Below are 21865 nucleotides of genomic sequence, written 5' to 3' on the forward strand. Positions count from 1 at the left end.
TATCTAAATTAGTTGACTTGATTCTGCGCACTCGACGTGTGGTAGGCCTTCCATGTAGTTTATTTATGTATCTGCACGACCGTAGATTGAAGTTCTACCTACTTGCGACTACCGACAATTTCTCTAATTCAAAACAGATATTATCGGTTTATTAAATTTCCTGTAAGACTGTTCCATTTTTTACAAAGGTGGAGTACAAGTAATCTTGAATTTGTAAAACGATCTTTTAAAGCTTGCCGCTTTATGCCGCAATCGAAGCTTAAATGCAGTATTTTGTATTGGAATGTTCTCTAAGATACTTCCAGATTGATTTCTTTTTTTTTGCAAAATTTTAGACAACAGGACAGCGATTGCATATATGCATGCAATGGTCCCTTCCCGCTCAAATGCAGCACAAGTAAAACTATTTTTTTTTAATTAAAAGACATTCAACATGTTCATGCATTTTCTCTAATTCGATTAAATTATTGTTTCATTTGAACTATTTGCATTACTTGAACACATGGTTAAAGGCACTGGACACTTTTGGTAATAATATGCAAAGTAATTGTAAGCATAAAAACTTACTTAGTAACAAGCAATGGAGAGCTGTTCAATGGTATAAAACATTGTGAGAAACGCCTCCTTCTGAAGTAACGTAGTTTTTGAGAAGAAGTCGTTTCTGACTAAAATATCTGAATTGAATTGACTTGAGACCTGAGCTGAAGTCCTGAATTCAAGGCATCTGAAAGCACACAACTTGTGCGACAAGGGTGTTTTTTTCTTTCATTATTCTCTCGCAACTTCGTCGACCACTTGAGTTCAAGTTTTCACAGGCTTGTTATATGTTGAGATACACCAAGTTAGAAGACTAGTCTTAGACAATATGACCAATAGTGTCCAATGTCTTTTTTTAAGCTCTTTTGTCAGGGTTTGTTTCAGTCCTGTTTTGTTCAACAAAACCCAAGACTACATTTTCACCATTCTTTAATAATTGAATTTCTATGACCGATTTACAATATTTGATGAAATTGAATGGGTGACCAACAGCCTCTTGCTGTTGGCTTGAAAGGGCTTTAATGTACGAAACAAAACATAGATTTACATTAAACTACGGTTTGAAGATAATGATGGTAGAAAGCTTCTCCTTATATTGCTGAGGTGCTTGGTTTTTGAGAAATGATTAAAGACAGTGGACAGTATTGGTAACTGTCAAAGACCAGTCCCTTCACTTGGCTAACTCAACATATACATAAAACAACACACCTGTGAAAATTTAAGCTCAATCAGTCGTCGAAGTTGCGAGATAATAATGAAAGAAAAAACACCCTTTTCACACGAAGTTGTGTGCTTTCATAATAATTATGCTTGGTTCCGAGACCTCAAATTCTAAATCTGAAAATTATTTCTCTCTCGAAAACTACGTCACTTCTGAGGAAGCCGTTTCTCTCAATGTTTTATAATATCAACCTCTCCACATTACTTATTACCAACAGTATAGCGAAGTCGTGAGTTTGGTTGCACAGTCGTGTCTTTCTACTTTCAACCTCGTACGAGTGGGTAGAAAGTACTCATTCTGAGTACGTGTATCGAACAGATGGTACGCATGTACATGTAGGTATTTGTACATGCGCTATACACGTATTGTATGCATGCTTTGTGTTACGTGGGGGCATGTGCGCTGGCGGAATTTCAGTGGGGACTCGGATTTATGCAGGTCGCGGGCTGGCTGGAGCACCTTGATCAAGGGTACCCACCTTCAACAGCCTGGGGCCAAACCATCACGTCCAGCCTTGGCGGTCAAGACCACGCAACAAAAGGATTACCTCACACGGCGCCACACCCACAAAATGGAGCAGCTCATCTACAGGCTCTGTGTCCTGCAGTGGATTTCACAAAGAGTTTAAATAGACTAGTCTTATCTCGCGGTAGAACGAGTTACTCGTCCTAACTTAGGACAAGCCTTGAGTTTTTAATATCTCCAAAAGAGTAAATAGGACTAGTCGTAAGTTAGGACCATCTTTGTGAAATAAAACTCAGGGTACATAAGCTGACGAAGTCAACTGAACACAGCTTAATCAGGGTATCAGTTAAATTCCTGGCGATATTAGCAAAAACATTATTAAACTTAATGGACCCTCCCATGAAACATGCTAATTACTTTCACGCATGCGTACAGACCCTGTTGGTTGGCAAACGCCATAAAGTTGTGCACTAAGCAGACGCGCAATCGCGTCTGCTTCACGCACCCATTAGCCGTGTACAAAACCGCGCGATGTTCCCTCATTTTGCCAACGAAAACGTTAGTGCGCATGCGCTATGTTCAATTTACATATTTCATGGGAAGGGTCTATTGCAATGGCATATCCTTTATTCATAAATACCCCAGACAGTTTCGCTATTCCTATTGGTGGAGAGCGCGTCGCGTGGGTGTGTATAAACCTTTGTTTTTAACCAGTAAAAAGTGTTGAAACATGGGCGTGACACGCGAGCTTGCACCTGTGCTGATAAGACAGTTTCTTCATTCCTATTGGTTGAGAGCAACGGCTGAAACAGTTGTGCCAAATAATCAAGAACCAGGCCTCGTTGGGTTTAAACCACTAGTTGGAAACCTCTTCATAAAATTCACGACTCATAAAATTCACGTTTCAATGTACGTTTATAGGCATTTGCTGTAATAAGGCAGTGGCGTTTGATATAAAGGCACAACTCGTAGCAGACATCTGCACAAACTTTGTTCAAGTATTAACACCATCATCAGAAGTGTAACATTTAAATTTGACAAGCATGTTCACCGCACTGTTGATTGTGACCATCTTGGTCAATACTGTTCCGTCGTCGTATTGCGTCTACTCAGGTTGTTCAACCGAATCAATTGACAACATTGATGACCTTCAAATACAACAAATCATGTCCCAGAGATCTGTTATTGAAGAAATTGAACGAAATCCGCAACTCTTGTCCAATGCCACACACCATAAATCATTTGTGACACTCACTCCTCGGCAGAACCAGCAGATTCTGAGAAAGTACCCCGCGATATTCAGGGATAATAAGTCAGTCCTAACCTCTTCATCGACAATGGGGACTGAAACGACGGCTCAGATATGCCCGCCTGAACCAATACATAGACGTCTTGTCTTGGCATTTACTCCGGAAGGACAACTGGTTCAACTCTTGCAGGTAAGTAACGGGTTTCCTTCTATTGCGAAATAGGTGTTGGGATTGTTTTGCTGGGTTGTGGAGTAAATCAGCAGGAAACCGGTCCCATTCAGTGAACATATACTCCGATTTTCAAAAATCTATAAATGAGCTTCCCGAATTTTCAAAAACTTTGTTTCACGTCGTTCAATACCATCAGTGTAGGCTACCAATCGTGATCATAAACTACCATATTATGCCACACTTTACTATTGTTTGTTATAGATGCCTGAACAAAATGATAACCAGTTGATTTTGGAAGAAACCTGCAAGGACGAGGTTTCATTCGGCAAGATATGCCGTGTAGTTGAGCGCGTTGTGATTGCACTCTTTGTTAATTTAAGCCGTATAGTGGAGACGGGTGGTACTAACGAGGACTTCGACCTCTCCCATGTGATCGTACAGTACTGTGCAGCTTTTGAGCCATAAGGTCCCTAGACCTGGAGCTCGAGTAGGTCCCAGCTGGCCAACCACCGGGTTTAGCTGAGCCGTTATAGCGTACTTTAATACATTCTATACACGATATTAAACATAATAGAGATGTATGTAGCTGCACATTGAGCGAGCAAAATACGTTAACGTGAATGTCAAAAATTCAGTTGTTTCTGAGTGACGTCGACACGTTTGGCTTATTGCATGCTCACGTATGACGTCTGCGCGCACGTACGTACCTGACGCGAAAAATGGTAACTTCGCGTATGCTTGAAACGTGATATTTTAACGACGCACTTTTACGACGTTCACGTTCACGTGGAATGTGCAGCTAAACTTCAATATTACCAAAATACTTTCCATATTTAAAAGGTATTTTACCTTGGATCGGTCGATTGGATCGGTCTTTGAAAAGCGCTTGAAACCGTTTGTTATAAAATGCAACGATCAGAAAGATGTTTTAAAAGTAGAGTGCAATTATCAACACACTCCAACGGTTTTCCTTGTACGTCGTGAACTAATAAGGTATGCTTTCTTTTTGAGTCAAAGTTTTGACTCAAGAAAATGGCCGACCGTGTTAGTTTGCAAAGTAAGGGGAAAACTATGCAATAGTTATATGCAATCTAGTCATATCTGTGTGGATCATTGTATTATACTATAAAACACCTTCCAATACCATAATGCATTTCATAATGAACAGTTTCAAAGGATTTTCATAGACCAACCCTTTCGATCGAAGGCAACGTGTCACTTTAATAATATTATTTTAAATGGTTCAAGGACGTTTTTCCGGTCGTTCCCCAATGTATAATGAGTTCTGGTGTGTTACGAAGTTGCTACTACTTTATGGTTTAATAGTAACTATTGGCTGATCAATTACCTGGTTTAGCTGAGCCAGCGAAAAATGGTCACAGGTACCAGAAGTGGATCTGGCAATTTTTGAGTCTTATATTAGTCTTCTACAGACAATGTCACAGCCGTTTACATTATGTCGGCTTAGTTATAAATCATTTAAAATGTTTACTTCATAACGGTGTTATGGTTTTTAGTCTATATACAGCTATAGAAAATCTCTGTGACTATTTCGTTCATTGTAAACACCCGTATTTAATGGTATTTACGTTCATATTGATAACGTTTGCTGCCTTTACTTTATTTAAATGTTTACTTTCTATCCACCCGAACACCATGTATTTGTTATTAAAACAACTCTGCACAGAACGTAATAAATTACAGTGTTTTATTTCATTCTTGAGTGCACGTGGTAAATTTAAAGGAACACCTTGCCTTTGATTGGTCAAGTTGGTCTTTAAAAAGCGTTACTTTGTAACCGTTTTTAACAAAATGCATATCGGTAGAAAGATGTTCTAAAAGTAGAATACAATGATCCACACAAAAACGCCTCGAAATTGCACGGTTTTCCTTTTTACCTCGTCGACTATCACATTTATGGGAGTCAAATTTTTAACTCCTATAAATGGCCGACCGTGTTAGTTAGCAAAGGAAAACCACGCAATTTCGAGGCAAATTTGTGTGGATCATTATATTCTACTTTTAAAACATTTTACCAACCATATGCACTTCATAACAAACGGTTATAAACGCTTTTTATAGACCAACTCGTCCGATCCAAGGCAATGTGTTCCTTTAACTGCTCGCATGACATGGTGTTTTATTTCAGTTCTGTATGGTAATCAGTTATAGTTAATAGCAGGAACCACACAGCGTGGCGCAACGGGCCCTATGTACTGTGCTTCAAGGGACACGTTGCTTTGGATCGGGCGAGTTGGTTTAACAAAGCGTTTGAAACCGTTTGTTATGAAATGCGTAATGGTTAAAAGTATAATCAAATGATCAACACATATGCTTCATACTTGCGCGGTATTAATTTGCTACTGGCTGGCCATTTTGTGGTAGTTCACGACGTATAAAAGGTAAACCTTCTGCATCCGTCGATTATGCTTCCATAATTGCCTCAGTCTCATTGCGTTTTATATAAGTATTTGTCTTGTAGTTCTTTACATAAATTTGTGCTCAATTGAACTTCTCTATTATGTACGTTTCTTCATACTTGCAATATGGAAAATATTGAGTTGAATTAAACAGAAACGCGCACTCAGTCCCAAAACCGTGGATTTGCACACTTTGCCTTTTTTGGCTTTAGTTTTCATAGGGTTTTGTATAAACAGTTGAAAAGAAGAGAACAACGCCGATTAATTACTCGGTTCACCAATCACAACGACAAGTTTTATTTAGTCTGTTCATACGTACAAGTACTTAGTGAATAAAACAACATCACAAGATGTACATCAATTATGCATACGCTGCACGCAGACTATCAAAAGTGCAAGCTACAAACTACTACCTGTTTCAGACAGGCGCGCCATAGTCGCGCCGAACCAAATAGATAAGGAGCGACTCAAGTCGTTCAACTGCAACAGTCGATCTTTCGACTTCTTCACGCATCCAGTCGCTCCTAACTGTTTCGGATGTCGAATATTTCTTGTTTTCAATTCCGAATTTGGTTCGGAGAGACTCCGGCCCTGTGGGACGTGTTTTGTTCTTTCTTTTGTCCCTGTAGTAGCCTTGCTCAAGGCAGTTGCATTATTCGCTCCGAAAAGACGCCGCTGTAAACCCACCCGTATACACTGTGCGCGCGGTAGGTGCAATCACACCGCACGACCCACCCGTATTCACAATGTCAAATCGTACGACTACTGTGCACACAAGTCATCCGTACTCGTACCACTAACCGCATGCGGAGGCCGTCAGGCCGACATGCGGATAGTGTACGGGGGCATCGTGTTGGGCGATGTGGTTACAAAACAATTCACGCACAGTGAATACGTTTTTTTTTTAATACAGCAGCGGTCTTTTTTTTCGGATGAATAATACGACTGCCGTTAGCAAGGCTATCCCAGGGCGTTGGTGTATAGTCCTTTGCTGTTAACGCAGTGGTGGTTGATATAAAGACATAACAACTATCTCGGATCAGACCACTTGTAAAAAACTTTGTTCGAGTTTTACCATTATTATCAGAAGTGTGACAACTAAAAAATACAACCATGTTCACCGCACTGATAATTGTGACCATCTTTGTTAACACTGTTCCGTCGTCGTATTGCGTCTACTCAAGTTGTTCTAATTGTCCAACCGAACCAATTGACAAATTGAATGACCTTCAAATACAACAGATCGTGTCCCAGAGATCTGTTATTAAAGAAATTGAACAAAATCCGCAACTCTTGTCCAATGCCACATACCACAGATCATTTGTGACACTCGCTCCGCGGCAGAACCAGCAGATTCTGAGAAAGTACCCTAAGATATTCAGGGACAAGAAGTCAGTCCTTACCTCTTCATCGACAATGGGGACTGAAACGGCATTGTGGCAGATATGCCCGCCAAAAGGAGGATCTGATCCTCTTGTCATGGTATATACGGAAGGACAATTGGTTGAACTCGTGCAGGTAGGTAACGGGTTTCCTGGAATGGGTGTTTGGATTGGTTGGGTGGGTTGTGGAGTCATTAACTTGCTAAACAGGAAACTGGTCCCATTCAGTGAACATTATATTCGGAAAATCTATTTAAGCTTCCAGAAGAAAACAAAAACAAAAAACCATTGTTTAACACCGTTCCATCCCCATCTATGTAGGCTAGATGATAAACTACCCTTTTGGGCCACAATTTACTATTGTTTTTATAGATGCCTGAACAAAATGATAACCAGTTGATTTTGGATGAAAGCTGCCAGGACGAGTTTTCGTTCGGCAAGATATGCCGTGTAGTTGATCGCATTGTGCCCGGACTCTTCATTAATTTAAGCCGTATAGTGGAGACGGGTGGTGGTAGCGAGGACTTCGACTACTCCTATGTAGTCGTACAGTACTGTGCAGCTTTTGAGCCCTAAGGTCCTTGGTCTGACTCCTGGAGCTCGAGTAGGTCCCAGCTGGTCCACCACCAGGTTTAGCTGAGCCGTTATAGAGTACTTTAATACATTCATACACGATATTAAACATAATAGAGATGTATGTAGCTGCACATTGAGCGAGCAAATACGTTAACGTGAACGTCAAAAATTCAGTTGTTTCTGAGTGACGTCGACACGTTTGGCTTATTTCATGCTCACGTATGACGTCTGCGCACACGTACGTACCTGACGTGAAAAATGGTAACTTCGGGGCCCAATTTCATAGCTTTGCTTAACGGTAAGCAATTTTTTTGCTTACTATAGCAGAAAAATTTGCTTAATTCATTCTTGATTGCACATGGTTAACTTAAAGGAACACGTTGCCTTTGATTGGTCGAGTCGGTCTTTGAAAAGCGTTATACTTTGTAACCGTTTTTAATAAAATGCATATCCGATATGAGTCCATGCCCGCTATTGTTATACTATTTATAGAGATTTGAGCATAATTATGCTCATGCCCGGTCTTTTCCTTATCGACCTTTTGCTAATGCTGGCCTTTACGGCCCAGTATCTTGTAAAACCACAAGTAAAAGCTACAGGACAATAGTAAAAGGTCGGTTTTATTTACATCTCAATAAGAAGAGTCCCTCAAGCACTTGCTTTTACTTACTAGTTCGACCAATTAAGGCTTACTTTTATTTATGAGGATTTAAGTAAAAGGCTAGTAAAAGCAAATGCTAGTTTTATTTATACGGCCCATATTTGTACTTGCACAGTGTTTCCACCTGTGTTGTACAACAGGGACAAAATGTGCGGCACCTGTTTTATGTAACCCAATCCGTAAATGTCACCCAAAATAAAATGTAGCCCCGAAGTTGTACCTAAATGTAGCCTCGACCTAAATGTAGCCCGAAGTTGTACCTGAATATTGACCAGTAGCGCTGGCCTAAATGTAGTCACAAAGTTGTACCTAAATGGAGCCCCGAAGTTGTACCCAGGTGTCGCCCCGACCTTAATGTAGTCCCGACGTTGTACCGAGTTGTCGCCCGACCTAAATGTAGTCTTGAAGTTGTACCCAGATTTCGCCCGACCTTAATGGAGCCCCGAAGTTGTACCAAGATGTCGCCCCGACCTAAATGGAGCCCGAAGTTGTACCCAGATTTCGCCCGACCTCAATTGAGCCCCGAAGTTGTACCCAGATGTCGCCCGACCTAAATGTAGTCCCGAAGTTGTAGCCAGCTGCGCCCCGACCTAAATGGAGCCCCGAAATTGTACCCAGATGTTGCTCAAACCTAAAATGGAGCCCCGAAGTTGTACCCAGGTGTCGCCCGATGTTGCCCGACCTAAATCTATAACCACAAAGCTGTAAACTAGATGTCGGTCAAAGTTGAACCTAAAAGTAAGGGGTGGCTTTTAGGTGTCGCACAGACGGCCCAAAACTGTTGTCAGACTTTATGGCCCATGTCAGACACACCCACTTCGTAAAAATGGTAAATTTAATGTATACTTTGATTAAAAACAAATTATGAGACCCATTGAATTTTTATTATTGTATGCACTCAGATCTTCACGAGGATTAGTTCCAGACCGTATCATTTTATTGTTCTGCAAAATTGAATTTGTTAAAATAAAAAAGTATACCCGGATAAATGGAAAGTCGGAGCAAAATGGAGGATTTCAGATGCAATTTTCTTAGCAACCGTATTTATTAAACGCACCTTTTGACAAATGATACAAAGCGTCAGGTATTTATTGCAAGGTGAGTGGGACGAAGTTTGAATTATGAGACCTAATCCTTAGCACCATAAAATGATTTACAATGTGCTGTGGCGCAACATGCTGCCAATCTAGGCAGGAACACTCGGGCGAACCCCTTCCTTTTTTTGATTAGTGCATTGGGCTATTTTACAATAGTAAAGGGTCGGTTTTATTTACATCTCAATAAGAAGAGTCCCTCAAGCAACTGCTTTTACTTACTAGTTCCACCAATTACTAGCAAATTAGGGCTTACTTTTATTTATGAGGATTTAAGTAAAGGCTAGTAAAAGCAAATACTAGTTTTTTTTATACGTCCCATAATTTGCACAGTGTTTCCACCTGTCTTGTAAAATAGGGACAGAATGTGCGGCACCTATATGTAGCACGTGCTCTAAATGTCACCCAAAATAAAATGTATCCCCAAAGCTGAACCTAAATGTCGCCCGCCCAAAATGTAGCCCCGAAGTTGTACCTTAGTGTCGCCAAGACCTGAGTGTCAGCCGAAGTTGTTCCTGAATGTCGCCCAACCTAAATGTAGTCCAAAAGTTGTACCAAGATGTCGCCCGACCTAAATGTAGCCCCAAAGTTGTACCTCAATGTCGTCTGACCTAAATGTAGCCCTCCAAAAATGTACCTGTTAGATTTCGCTCCTACCTAAATGTAACCCCAAAGTTGTACCCAGATTTCGCTCCGACCTAAATGGAGCCCCAAAGTTGTACCCAGATTTCGCTCCTACCTAAATGTAGCCTCAAAGTTGTACCCAGATTTCGCCCCGACCTAAATGTAGCCCCAAAGTTGTACCCAGATTTCGCCCGACCTAAATGTAGCCCCAAAGTTGTACCTCATGTCGCCCCGACCTTAATGTAGTCCAAAAGTTGTACCAAGATGTCGCCCCGACCTAAATGTAGCCCCAAAGTTGTACCTCAATGTCTTCTGACCTAAATGTAGCCCAACAAAAATGTACCTGTTAGATTTCGCTCCTACCTAAATATAGCCCCAAAGTTGTACCCAGATTTCGCCCCGACCTAAATGTAGCCCCAAAGTTGTACCCAGATTTCGCCCGACCTATAAATGGAGCCCCAAAGTTGTACCCAGATTTCGCCCCGACCTAAATTTAGTCCCAAAGTTGTACCCAGATTTCGCCCCGACCTAAATTTAGCCCCAAAGTTGTACCAAGATTTCGCCCGACCTAAATGGAGCCCCAAAGTTGTACCCAGATGTCGCCCGACCTAAATGGAGCCCCGAAGTTGTACCCAGATGTCGCCCTGACCTAAATGGAGCCCCGAAGTTGTACCCAGATGTCGCCCTGACCTAAACGGAGCCCGAAGTTGTACCCAGATGTCGCCCTGACCTAAATGGAGCCCCAAAGTTGTACCCAGACGTCGCCCTGACCTAAATGGAGCCCCAAAGTTGTACCCAGATGTCGCCCCGACCTAAAATCTTAAGCCCAAGCTGTACCTAAATGTCGGTCAAAGTTGAACCTAAAAGTTCGGGGTGCCGCACAAAAGCCCAAAACTGTTGTCAGACTTTATGGCCCATGTCAGACACACCCACTTCGTAAAAATGGTAAATTTAATGCATACTTTGATTAAAAACAAATTATGAGACCCATTGAATTTTTATTATTGTATGCACTCAGATCTTCACGAGGATTAGTTCCAGACCGTATCATTTTATTGTTCTGCAAAATTGAATTTGTTAAAATAAAAAAGTATACCCGGATAAAAGGAAAGTCGGAGCAAAATGGAGGATTTCAGATGCATTTTTCTTAGCAACCGTATTTATTAAACGCACCTTTTGACAAATGATACAAAGCGTCATGTATTTATTGCAAGGTGAGTGGGACGACGTTTGAATTATGAGACCTAATCCTTAACACCATAAAATGATTTACAATGTGCTGTGGCGCAACATGCTGCCAAATTAGGCAGGAACACTCGGGCGAACCCCTTCCTTTTTTTGATTAGTGCATTGGGCTATTTTACAATAGTAAAGGGTCGGTTTTATTTACATCTCAATAAGAAGAGTCCCTCAAGCAACTGCTTTTACTTACTAGTTCCACCAATTACTAGCAAATTAGGGCTTACTACATTTATGAGGATTTAAGTAAAGGCTAGTAAAAGCAGATACTAGTTTTTTTATACGTCCCATAATTTGCACAGTGTTTCCACCTGTCTTGTAAAATAGGGACAAAATGTGCGGCACCTATATGTAGCACGTGCTCTAAATGTCACCCAAAATAAAATGTATCCCCAAAGCTGAACCTAAATGTCGCCCGCCCAAAATGTAGCCCCGAAGTTGTACCTTAGTGTCGCCAAGACCTGAATGTCACCCGAAGTTGTTCCTGAATGTCGCCCCGACCTAAATGTAGTCCAAAAGTTGTACCCAGATTTCGCCCCGACCTAAATGTAGCCCCAAAGTTGTACCCAGATTTCGCCCCGACCTAAATGTAGCCCCAATGTTGTACCCAGATTTCGCCCCGACCTAAATGGAGCCCCAAAGTTGTACCCATATTTCGCCCGACCTAAATGTAGCCCCAAAGTTGTACCAAGATTTCGCCCCGACCTAAATGTAGCCCCAAAGTTGTACCCAGATGTCGCCCGACCTAAATGGAGCCCCGAAGTTGTACCCAGATGTCGCCCTGACCTAAATGGAGCCCCGAAGTTGTCCCCAGATGTCGCCCTGACCTAAATGTAGCCCCAAAGTTGTACCCAGATGTCGCCCGACCTAAATGGAGCCCCGAAGTTGTACCCAGATGTCGCCCTGACCTAAATGGAGCCCCGAAGTTGTACCCAGATGTCGCCCTGACCTAAATGGAGTCCCGAAGTTGTACCCAGATGTCGCCCTGACCTAAATGGAGCCCCAAAGTTGTACCCAGATGCCGCCCTGACCTAAATGGAGCCCCAAAGTTGTACCCAGATGTCGCCCCGACCTAAAATCTTAAGCCCAAGCTGTACCTAAATGTCGGTCAAAGTTGAACCTAAAAGTTCGGGGTGCCGCACAGACGGCCCAAAACTGTTGTCAGACTTTATGGCCCATGTCAGACACACCTACTTCGTAAAAATGGTAAATTTAATGCATATTTTGATTAAAAACAAATTATGAGACCTATTGAATTTTTATTATTGTATGCACTCAGATCTTCACGAGGATTAGTTCCAGACCGTATCATTTTATTGTTCTGCAAAATTGAATTTGTTAAAATAAAAAAGTATACCCTACCCGGATAAAAGTGGAAAGTCTGAGCTAAATGGAGGATCATAGACGCAATTTTCTTAGTAACCGTATTTTTAACGCACCCTTTGCCAAAGGATACAAAGCGCCAGGTATTTTTACTGCAAGTTAAGTGGGACGAAGTTTGAATCATGAGACCTAATCCGGAGCACCACGGAATGGTTTACAAGGTGATGTGGCGCAATATTCTGCCAATCTAGGTAGGAACACCGGACGACAAATTGACAATGGCTAACAGCACACGAAGTTTCAACTCAATCGGCAGTTTGGAATTGGTTTAATAGATACAAGGCTTCAAAAAGTGCACTTTTATGGCCTTAACCACGTGACACACGATGACGTCATCAAACTATAACTCCATAAATATGTCGTCTGCGTTAGGGATATTATGTTTAACCACTTTTTGAAGAGATTCCAATAAATTTTGCCACAGACATCTTGTAAAAGTGTGTTTTGTCCTGTTTCAACCTGTCGCTAGAGGGCACTTTTGAATTGTGTAATGTCACCGGTCCATTCAACCATACACTTGCTAGAATACAACATCTAAAAAAATATATATATAATAACGGGTAAAAACCAAACTGAAAACATAAAAAAAGAACAAAAAAAACGATTAAAAACAAAGAACTATTATGAATTTAGTATACCGTGCGTCCACAGCAGACAGCTGGTGTTTAATGAGAAAGTTTGCAGTTCAAACAGAGAAAAATTTCGTTGTTGACTGTGCGTTAGAATGGTACGTGTCGACAAGTATCATTTTGAAGCTTAGGAAACACTTCCCATGCATAAAACTCTTGTCGATTACGGTTTTTGTTCATTATTTTTTTATTGTAAAAGAAGCAACTTTTTTTCTTCAGTTGTTAAAGTATCTTATTTTCTTGTTTTTCGAGTAACTCTAAGTCATTATGGCACATACAAAGTGAGACAAGTTTGACATCATACAAAGATAATGTTGTCATAATAAAAAGGGTTTTTGTCTGTGATTACACAATATTTATCAGATATTAATGTTCCCAGATAAGTTTATAAACCTTCGTGTACGTAAAGGCGCTTAGACACATAGAGCCTGTTTTGTAAATAAACGCTTGTAGATGGATATGGGTTAAAAATAACAGGCCTATCTCTATTCTTTCTTGTTTCTCAAAACCTCTCGAAAGACTTTAATATGTACAATCGTCTTTCTAGTTTCGTTTCTCAATTCCATATTTCGATCATCAATATTGCTTTATAGATCTAAACATTCCAATCACTTAATGAATTTGTAAGAAAACGGCACGCAGTCGGCGTTTTCAGAGACCTCTCTAAAGCCTTTGATACTATAGACCACTCTTTTCTTCTCTCTAAACAACTTAAACACTACGGCATCAGGGGAGTCACACTGCAATGGTTTCTGACTAGCTTTCATGCTAATACTTTGATAAAGGGCTGCGCGGTTCTGTTCGTTTAATTATATGTATCGTATTCCGCAGGGGTCATTTCTTGGGCCGCTCCTATAATTCTGTATACATATATACTTAATGACATCTACTGTTCCTCTCACATTCTATCCTTACATTGTTTGCTGATTACACAACTAGTTTCTACTTTAACCGTCAACTGTATCATCCTTGTACAAACATGTGAATGTCCAATATCCAGTAACCATCTCACTAGTGTCATATGGATCGTTGTTAATGAGTTGTTAATGATTATAGAGAGTAAACATTTATACGTTTAAAACAGTCTTAAAAACAGAGCTATATTAATTGTTTTTACCATTGCCCAGTTAAACTACTAATTAAAACCAAACTGTTACTGTACAATTTATTGTTCCGAAAGATCATCGACAACAAGCAGAAACCCGTCTGCAGCCCCTTTGTGATTTAAGAACAACAGCGCCCTCACGTGACGATGGTTGACAATCATGTACAAGATGTAGGTCAATCATCGAGGAAGGCTTTTCCTTCCCTCCATGTGTCAAAATACTTAAAGTAACACGTTGCCTTGGATCGGACGAGTTGGTCTATAAAAAGCGTTTGTAACAATTTTTTTAATAAAATGCACATGGTTGGAAAGATGTTTTAAAAGTAGAATACAATGATCCACACAAGATTGCCTCGAAATTGCGTGTTTTTTATTTTACTGTGCGAACTAACACGGTCGGCCATTTATGAGAATACAAAATTTGACGCCCATAAGTGGCCGACCGTGTTAGTCGACGAGGTAAAAGGAAAATCATGTAATTTCGAGGCATGTTTGTGTGGATCATTGTATTCTACTTTTACAACATCTTTCTACCCATATGCATATTATAAAAAACGGTTACAGACGCTTTTTAAAGACCTACTTGACCGATCCAAGGCAACGTGTTCCTTTAATATGAAAGTAGAACAATTGTTTTGACTAAATACAAATTGTTTTATGCACAAAATCATATAGATAGAATGGTTTATTAAAAAATGTCATAAGCAGCCACATGCTGAATTGCAACAATTTACAATAAAAAGGGTAAACTATACGAAATTTGATAAAAAAGTTATACAAATTACATTAAAATTTGACATTAGAAATTTCCTGATAAAAGAAAATAAGGGACATAACCAGTTAGGAAAAATATTGCTTGTAGACAAATTGAAAGGGTAAGAACTGCAAAAACTGCAATAATTATGTCAATAAAAAGAGTATTTGCACTCCCCCTTCCTCTAGACTAATCCATCCAACCCAATTATGTAATAATTTGAGGCATAACATAATCGTTTCGTGTTGAAAATCCCCCGGATGCATACCCCTCCCCCCCCCAAAAAAAAAAAAAAAAATCAATGTTGGAAATGTGGCTTGTGACGCCTAAAACACCAATCAAGACAACTGTTGTACTGAAATAAACGCGAAAGGACTTATTAAAACATGATTGGAAACAACATCGCTGAATAACGCCGTCCATCAGCAGCAGTACCATCATTACAATGTTGACGATTTCAAGCCCGACGAAGGCTAGGTCGTAACTTCGTGTCAGGTCGTAAAGCAACCCTGTAAAGAGATAATACGCAACACGAAATTCAGTCATGGGTTCGGAAAGTAAACCAAGAAAAAGAAGCGCCTTTTATGTTTCTGGAAGAAATCAGTAGTACGCTGTTTCTGTTTAGTGTGGTTCGAGTCCCAGTCGTGACACTGGTGTCCTTATTGATGAAGGCACTTAATCATTGCTTCGTCCTTCGGATGGGACGTAAAGCCGATGTCTTGTGTGTTGTGTACCGCTAGTAAAAGAACTCGGTGCACTTTATCGAAAAAAGAAGGGGTTCGCCCCGGTGTTCCTGGTTTGATTTGCAGCATATTGCGCCACATCAATTTGTAAGCCAAAACATGATGCTTTATGGAAATGGTCCCATACTTCTAAATGTAGCTCCACATTACCTAGCAGGACAAAATACTGAGCGCATTGATACGCCCCTAGAATAAAGGACGTGTGATAAAGCGCATTACATGTATATAGAACCTGGTATTATGAAAGCTTCGATGTCACACAATGATGTGATCGTAGAGTGTGCTGAGTCTGATATATAAACGGTTCAATGATGGCGTCCCTACACCACCTCCTTTTTTGAAAATGTTGACACCTTTGTTCTGATTTAAAGCCATTATACACTTTTGGTAAACCGTTTTGTCCAAGTCCCACACTTCGTGTATCGCAACTTATGTATAAAATAACAAACCTGTGAAAATTTAGGCTCAATCGGTCATCGGAGTCGGGAGAAAATAACGGGAAAACAGGTTGGAGCGAGAACATTATGTTAACGTTTCTTACCACATAATCCTTGGCGAATGAATCCATAAACATTGCCGCTGCGTTTATAACACACAGTACCACAAAGAACCAAAAAAGCACTGATGACATTGTAGCCTTGCAGAGGAATATGAAGGAGTCTTCCAACAAGGTTTCCAACACCACATCCAGTAGGTAACAGAGCTGCTGCAGAGAGACTTATACCTCTTGATACTGCATGAGGTACTAGAAATACCATCCAAGCAGCAGAAGATATGCCTTGTAGGAAAAACACCAACTTGAAGAAGTATCGTTGGTTTCTCAGCGAGGACGTTCAAGGAAAGCCAGGACGCAACTTCCTTTAGGCAGTTACGAAAGCCTGGCTCATTCTTGTCATTTAATACTTGGTCCTTGTCTGTTGTATTTAACTTTGAATACTTCTGGACGTGTTGATCATTCAGTGCACCAAACACAGACACGTGGAACATAACAGCAGACATGATCATCAAGGTTCCACGCCAGCCATAGACTCCGAGAAGAAATTCGACTATTGGAGGGCAAGCCATAACACCAAATGACCCACCTAGATAAGCTATGACGTACATGACTGGAAAATGCTTGGACGGTGACGAGACCAGTGCAATTGTCTGTGGTATGTAAGTATTAGACCCATACCAACGCCTGTCGGAGACGGTTAAAAGTACATTATGTATTTCACGGAACTGTTAAACGTTTGTCGTATGTATACGGGACAAGTCATCTTCATAGCCATGGGCAGATTCCAACAATTTGCAGTAGAACATGAACTGTATTACTGTCACAATATTAAGTAGGATTTGAAACTTTGCATGGTGGAAATACGATAAAGTTTTGCGGTAACACTACGTAATAATTATAGTTCTCCAGATGACGATCAGAGCATACTGATCGAAACGTCGAGTTGAAACCACTTTTCAGAACCACTCCAACTCATTTAGATGTTATCATTACATGGTGTTTCCGCAATTACTACAATGTCCGAATATTTCCATGACACTCAGCTATGTTTGTAACTTACAAGGTGTTTTGTTCAGTCATTAGATGGGGTGTGGGGTAGTCTTATATCTTCGTCTGATGAGGAGAGGTTGACAGGAAAGTGTGTATTTCAGAGGTAATGATTGCTCAATTATTTGTGAGTTTGGTAAATGTTGGTCAATGGGGTTGCGTACGAGCTATTAATTTTTCGTTTTATTAAAGGAGATAAATACCGTAAAAAGGGAATAACAGGGTAAGTTTTAGGGATTGGAGTATGAGAAACTAGTATGAGGCCTACTAGATGTTTTTGGACAAAGGATGTTCTGATAAAAAGGAAGTAATAAGAGCTTCAGTTCTTTCAAACACTGCGATGCCCCGTCCCTTTCAGATTTACACAGCTGGTTTGCAGTCAGTAAGACCGTCTGGAAACAAGAACAACTGAGGGCATACGGAGAAACCGGTACCTGCCGTGTGGTGTGCTGAAAGTAGTTAGCAATGATGACTGATAATCGAGGGGGGTCTGCCAGAAGGAACATTTAGCGTCGAGCACTGAGAAAACAGTGGCACCATCCATCTGTGCCGCAACTTCCTCTACTGTTCGTGTAGGGTGGTGCGGGCGCTTTAGAGCTTGGTTAAGGTCGCGAGGGTCGATGCATAAGCGAATCTCTTCGGTGTTTTTCTTATGAGTTGCGACCATGGAGGACACCCAGTCTGTTGGTTCCGAGACCGGAGTGATTACACCGAGGGTAGTCATGCGTTTTAGTTCGGACTTGACCTTGTCTTGCATTGCTGCTGGAATGCGTCGTGGGGGCGAATGACTGGTGTGGCGTTAGGGTCGATGGTCATGGAGTAGATGACAGGTAGTGACCCGAGGGAGCCGTCGAACAGGTCTTTGTAGTCTGTAAAGAGCTGTGTAGATGTTGAGTCGGTTGCGACGATACACGATGTTGTTGTTAACTGACAGCAGGCCTAGTCGAAGGCAATCGGTCAATCCAAGGATTGCTTCCACTCGCGAGTCTACGATGTGAAAGTCAATCATATGGTGTGCTTGTGATGACTCGATGTTGCATGGCAGTGTGGCTTGGCCGATTGTCTTGAGCTCATCCCCCCCATATGCTACCAGTGTAGTAAGCTTATTATTGTCGGTGGATTTCGGTGGTGCGATAACATTGTAGATCTGCATCCGTAGTATGTTACAACGTGCACCTGTGTCGAGTTGGATGGGAACGTGTGTGCCATTCACTATGAGTGTGGCGTGGATATCGTGCTTTAAGTTCAAGTTGGTGTTGTCGAGAGCTCTAATGTGGAACAGTTCCTGATCATCGGCGATTGAGGCTTCCTCCTCCCAGTAAGATTCGGGGTTAACGATGTGGATTCGGCGGCTGCCTCGGCAGTAATTAATCACCGTAATGATTCAGTTTGTTACACTTGCGACAGGTTTTGCCGTAGGCGGGGCATTCTCGCCGCTTGTGGAAAGTTCCACAATTTCCACAAGGTCGTCTGGGCCTTTGATCTTGTTGCTGTGTTGGTTTGGTACCATATGATTGTTGATGAGGATTGTTTACAAGTTGAGCTTGTTTCTTTCGAAAAGCGTTGATGCTGGGGCTGGATTCAGTGGTGGCACTGGCTGTCAACATTTTAGCCTGGTCACCTGCAAGCTGCATAGATTGTGCAAGTTCCACTGTCCGTTTGAGGTCAAGTTTATCCTCTGGTTGGGAGAGCAGGGATTTCTGGATCCGTTCATCCTGCACACCACAAACCAGCCGATCTCTCAGCATCTCATCAAGCTTTTGTCCGTAGTTGCAGTCACTGGCGAGTGCACGCAGGGCTGCTAGATAGTCAGCAATCGTTTCACCGGACCGTCGGTATCGGCTGTTGAACTGGAAACGGGCGATAATGCTAGACTTTGTAGGCTTAAAATGCTTCTCCAATGTGTCTACCAGCTCGATGTACGTAGCTTGGTTTGGTTTCTTTGGAGCAAGAAGATCGCTGATACGCTTGTACGTCTGTGATCCAACGACGGAGTTTAGGATTGCCCGTTTTCGTGTGGAGTCCGTTATGTTGTTGGCCGTAAAATATTCGCCAAGGCGATCCGTGTACATCAACCACGTTTCCTTTTTGATGAAAAACTCACCGATAGATCCAAAAGTGGCCATTGTGGGTTACTCTGACACCATGTAAGAAGATACAACTTCGTATGTTATGATTATAAGTCAAGCTTTATTCCAGATAATGAGAGTTGACTGTTTCCTGCGGGCGGCCATGTTATAAGGTGATACAATGCATTATGGGAAGTAAACACTAGACTTGAGTCAGTCTGCTTATGGCATACTGCTACACATAGGCTACTATTTAGACAGTATGAATAAAAACAATACAAATAGTAATTGTAATTGTTGTTGTAGAATAATAAGTGGCATGCTTACACTGTAAAACTGTAGTGTTTTTGTGCACAAGCTGATGTAGGAAAGTGTTTTCTAACTGGGGATTCGGAGTCAATGAGTCGTACTTCCTATGGGGCCATGGCGATCGGGCCTGTCAGAGGATAGAATTTAGCAAGTTATTGAATAAATAGAAATATGTTTTCGGTCCACTTGGTGCACGCAAACCGGTTGGTGACACTACCCTGTTAATATTCCCAATGTGATGGTTAACTGGAAGATGTTCCAAGTGAACGCACTGGCAAGTTATCCAACAAAAAGCAAGAACCCTCCGGTCGTTACACACACCCGGCTGCCATATCGCTTTGCAAGATTCAAAAAGAAAACAAGAAAAATTTAGATATTGAAACCCTTGATCGTCGAAACGAGAACAAAAAAGAGATAAACTGAAAATAAAACTGGTGATCACATCAAATTAAAATCCCTGTGAGTTTTCTAAGATTGAGGCATAACGAGTTTCATCACCAAAACCGTCTATCGTTAAGTTTTCAAAAGACTAAAAAAGTCAATGTTTTGAAATAAATGTTAACTCTCTTCTGAGATTTTGTTCCTGCCATAAATGCAGTCAAAAGTTTGATGGGTTTCCAGGTGAGCATTGTGTTGAATGTTTTTTGAAAACTAGGCCACTATGCCTGGAGAACACCATTCACGTTCAAATGAAATGTTTAATGTTAATGTACTGTATACATGTAGGAGTTGCTCAAGTAAATACTTGTTGTGGGTGACGTCACTGACCCGCTATGGCGCCGCCATGTTGGCAAGCCAGTCCGATTTCACAAAGAGCTAAGATAACTCTGTATATCAGTCGTTGCTCTTAGCAACATGTGATGTCAAAATGGAAATCAATTTGTTAATATTGACAACTCAACTCAAAATCAATGGTAGTGTTTTGTATTTGGGGCACTGGTACACGGTCAAAACTCAAAAAAAGACCTGTATTTTCCTTCATTAAATTTCATCTTTAGCGTGCTGTCCGTAATACTAAGACTAGTTTTAAATTGAGGTCCGACTTGCAGGAACTGTAGCAGATAAGGGGGGAAAGTGTAGGAGACTGGTGTGCCTTCAATGATGCTACAAACGTGATTGTTCAAAGGCAGTGGGCACTTTTGGTAATTACTAAAAATAGTTATCAGCACAAAACCTTACTTGGTAAGGAGTAATGGGGAGAGGTTGACAGTATAACACATTGTGAGAAACGGCTCCCTCTGAAGTGAAGTAGTTTTCGAGAAAGAAGTAATTTTCATCGAATTTAATTTCGAGACCTCGGATTTAGAATTTTATTCTTGAAATCAAAAATCCGAAAGCGCACAACTTCGTGTGACAAGGGTGTTTTTTCTGTCATTATTATTTCGCAACTTCGATGACCGATTGAGCTCAAATTTTTACATGTTTGTTATTTTGTGCATGTGTTGAGATACACCAAGTGAGAAGACTGGTCTTTGACATTTACCAAATAGTGTCCAGTGTCTTTAAGTCAATGCGATTCTATAATGATCACGTTTATAAAAAAAATATTCTTCCTTACATTAAAGTGATAGTGACAAAATGGGGTCAAATCTAACATAAAATTTAACACATGGCTCTTTCACCAGTACACTTCTAAGGATTGGTATAAGTGACTTACCAATGATAAAACCAATACTGTGTGACATGCCGATTACAGTCCCCAGTTCAGCTGCACTGCACTCAAGAGAATCCATCATAGGGTTGAATAAAACACGATTTCAGAGATCCCATCTCCAAGAAAACAATCATGCATGATATAAATGTCAGGAGACAGCTTGATGTCGTCATTTTGGACTAAGGTTTCACCTCATTAAATCAGTTTTCAAACTTTACGTTCCCCTATCCTTATCCAAGAAGACCAATAGTCTTTACGCGAGTGCGTCAGGTTTTCTTTTGACGTGTACCCTCATTAGAGGAGAGGAAAACATACGGTAGTTAACTATGATATCGACCATTGGTTCGCCTGTGCTTTTGTCCGCCAAGGCGCTATGCTTTTATTCTCTACGAATTGTATACCTAAAACAAAACTATTTGAAGCGAGCCATTCAATAGAACGATTTCGCTTGGTTTTACACATCAACAAACAAACGCGTGTATAGGCTTACTGCATGTTTATTGTTGCATTTGTTTGTTAAATAGGCTTTTTTTTCC

At 41.0% G+C, this 21865-nt stretch overlaps 2 protein-coding genes and 1 pseudogene across 2 annotated transcripts; 2 read left to right on the plus strand and 1 right to left on the minus strand.

Annotated features, from left to right (window-relative positions):
• The first annotated feature begins 2667 nt into the window (after positions 1 to 2667).
• On the plus strand, positions 2668 to 4665 carry LOC139952514 (uncharacterized). The gene is made up of 2 exons (XM_071951664.1): positions 2668 to 3162; positions 3406 to 4665. Exons 1-2 carry the CDS (start codon positions 2767 to 2769, stop codon positions 3607 to 3609), a joined length of 600 nt encoding a protein of 199 aa, XP_071807765.1. The 5' UTR covers positions 2668 to 2766; the 3' UTR covers positions 3610 to 4665.
• Positions 4666 to 6677: 2012 nt separating this feature from the next.
• LOC139952089 (uncharacterized) lies at positions 6678 to 7522 on the plus strand. The gene is made up of 2 exons (XM_071951042.1): positions 6678 to 7082; positions 7319 to 7522. The coding sequence occupies exons 1-2, from the start codon at positions 6678 to 6680 to the stop codon at positions 7520 to 7522; spliced, it is 609 nt and encodes a 202-aa protein (XP_071807143.1).
• Positions 7523 to 15502: 7980 nt separating this feature from the next.
• LOC139952658 (monocarboxylate transporter 12-like) lies at positions 15503 to 21502 on the minus strand (annotated as a pseudogene).
• Between the last annotated feature and the right edge of the window lie 363 nt (positions 21503 to 21865).

This window comes from Asterias amurensis, chromosome 20, assembly GCF_032118995.1.
Source record: "Asterias amurensis chromosome 20, ASM3211899v1".
In the NCBI taxonomy this organism is placed as follows: domain Eukaryota; kingdom Metazoa; phylum Echinodermata; class Asteroidea; order Forcipulatida; family Asteriidae; genus Asterias; species Asterias amurensis.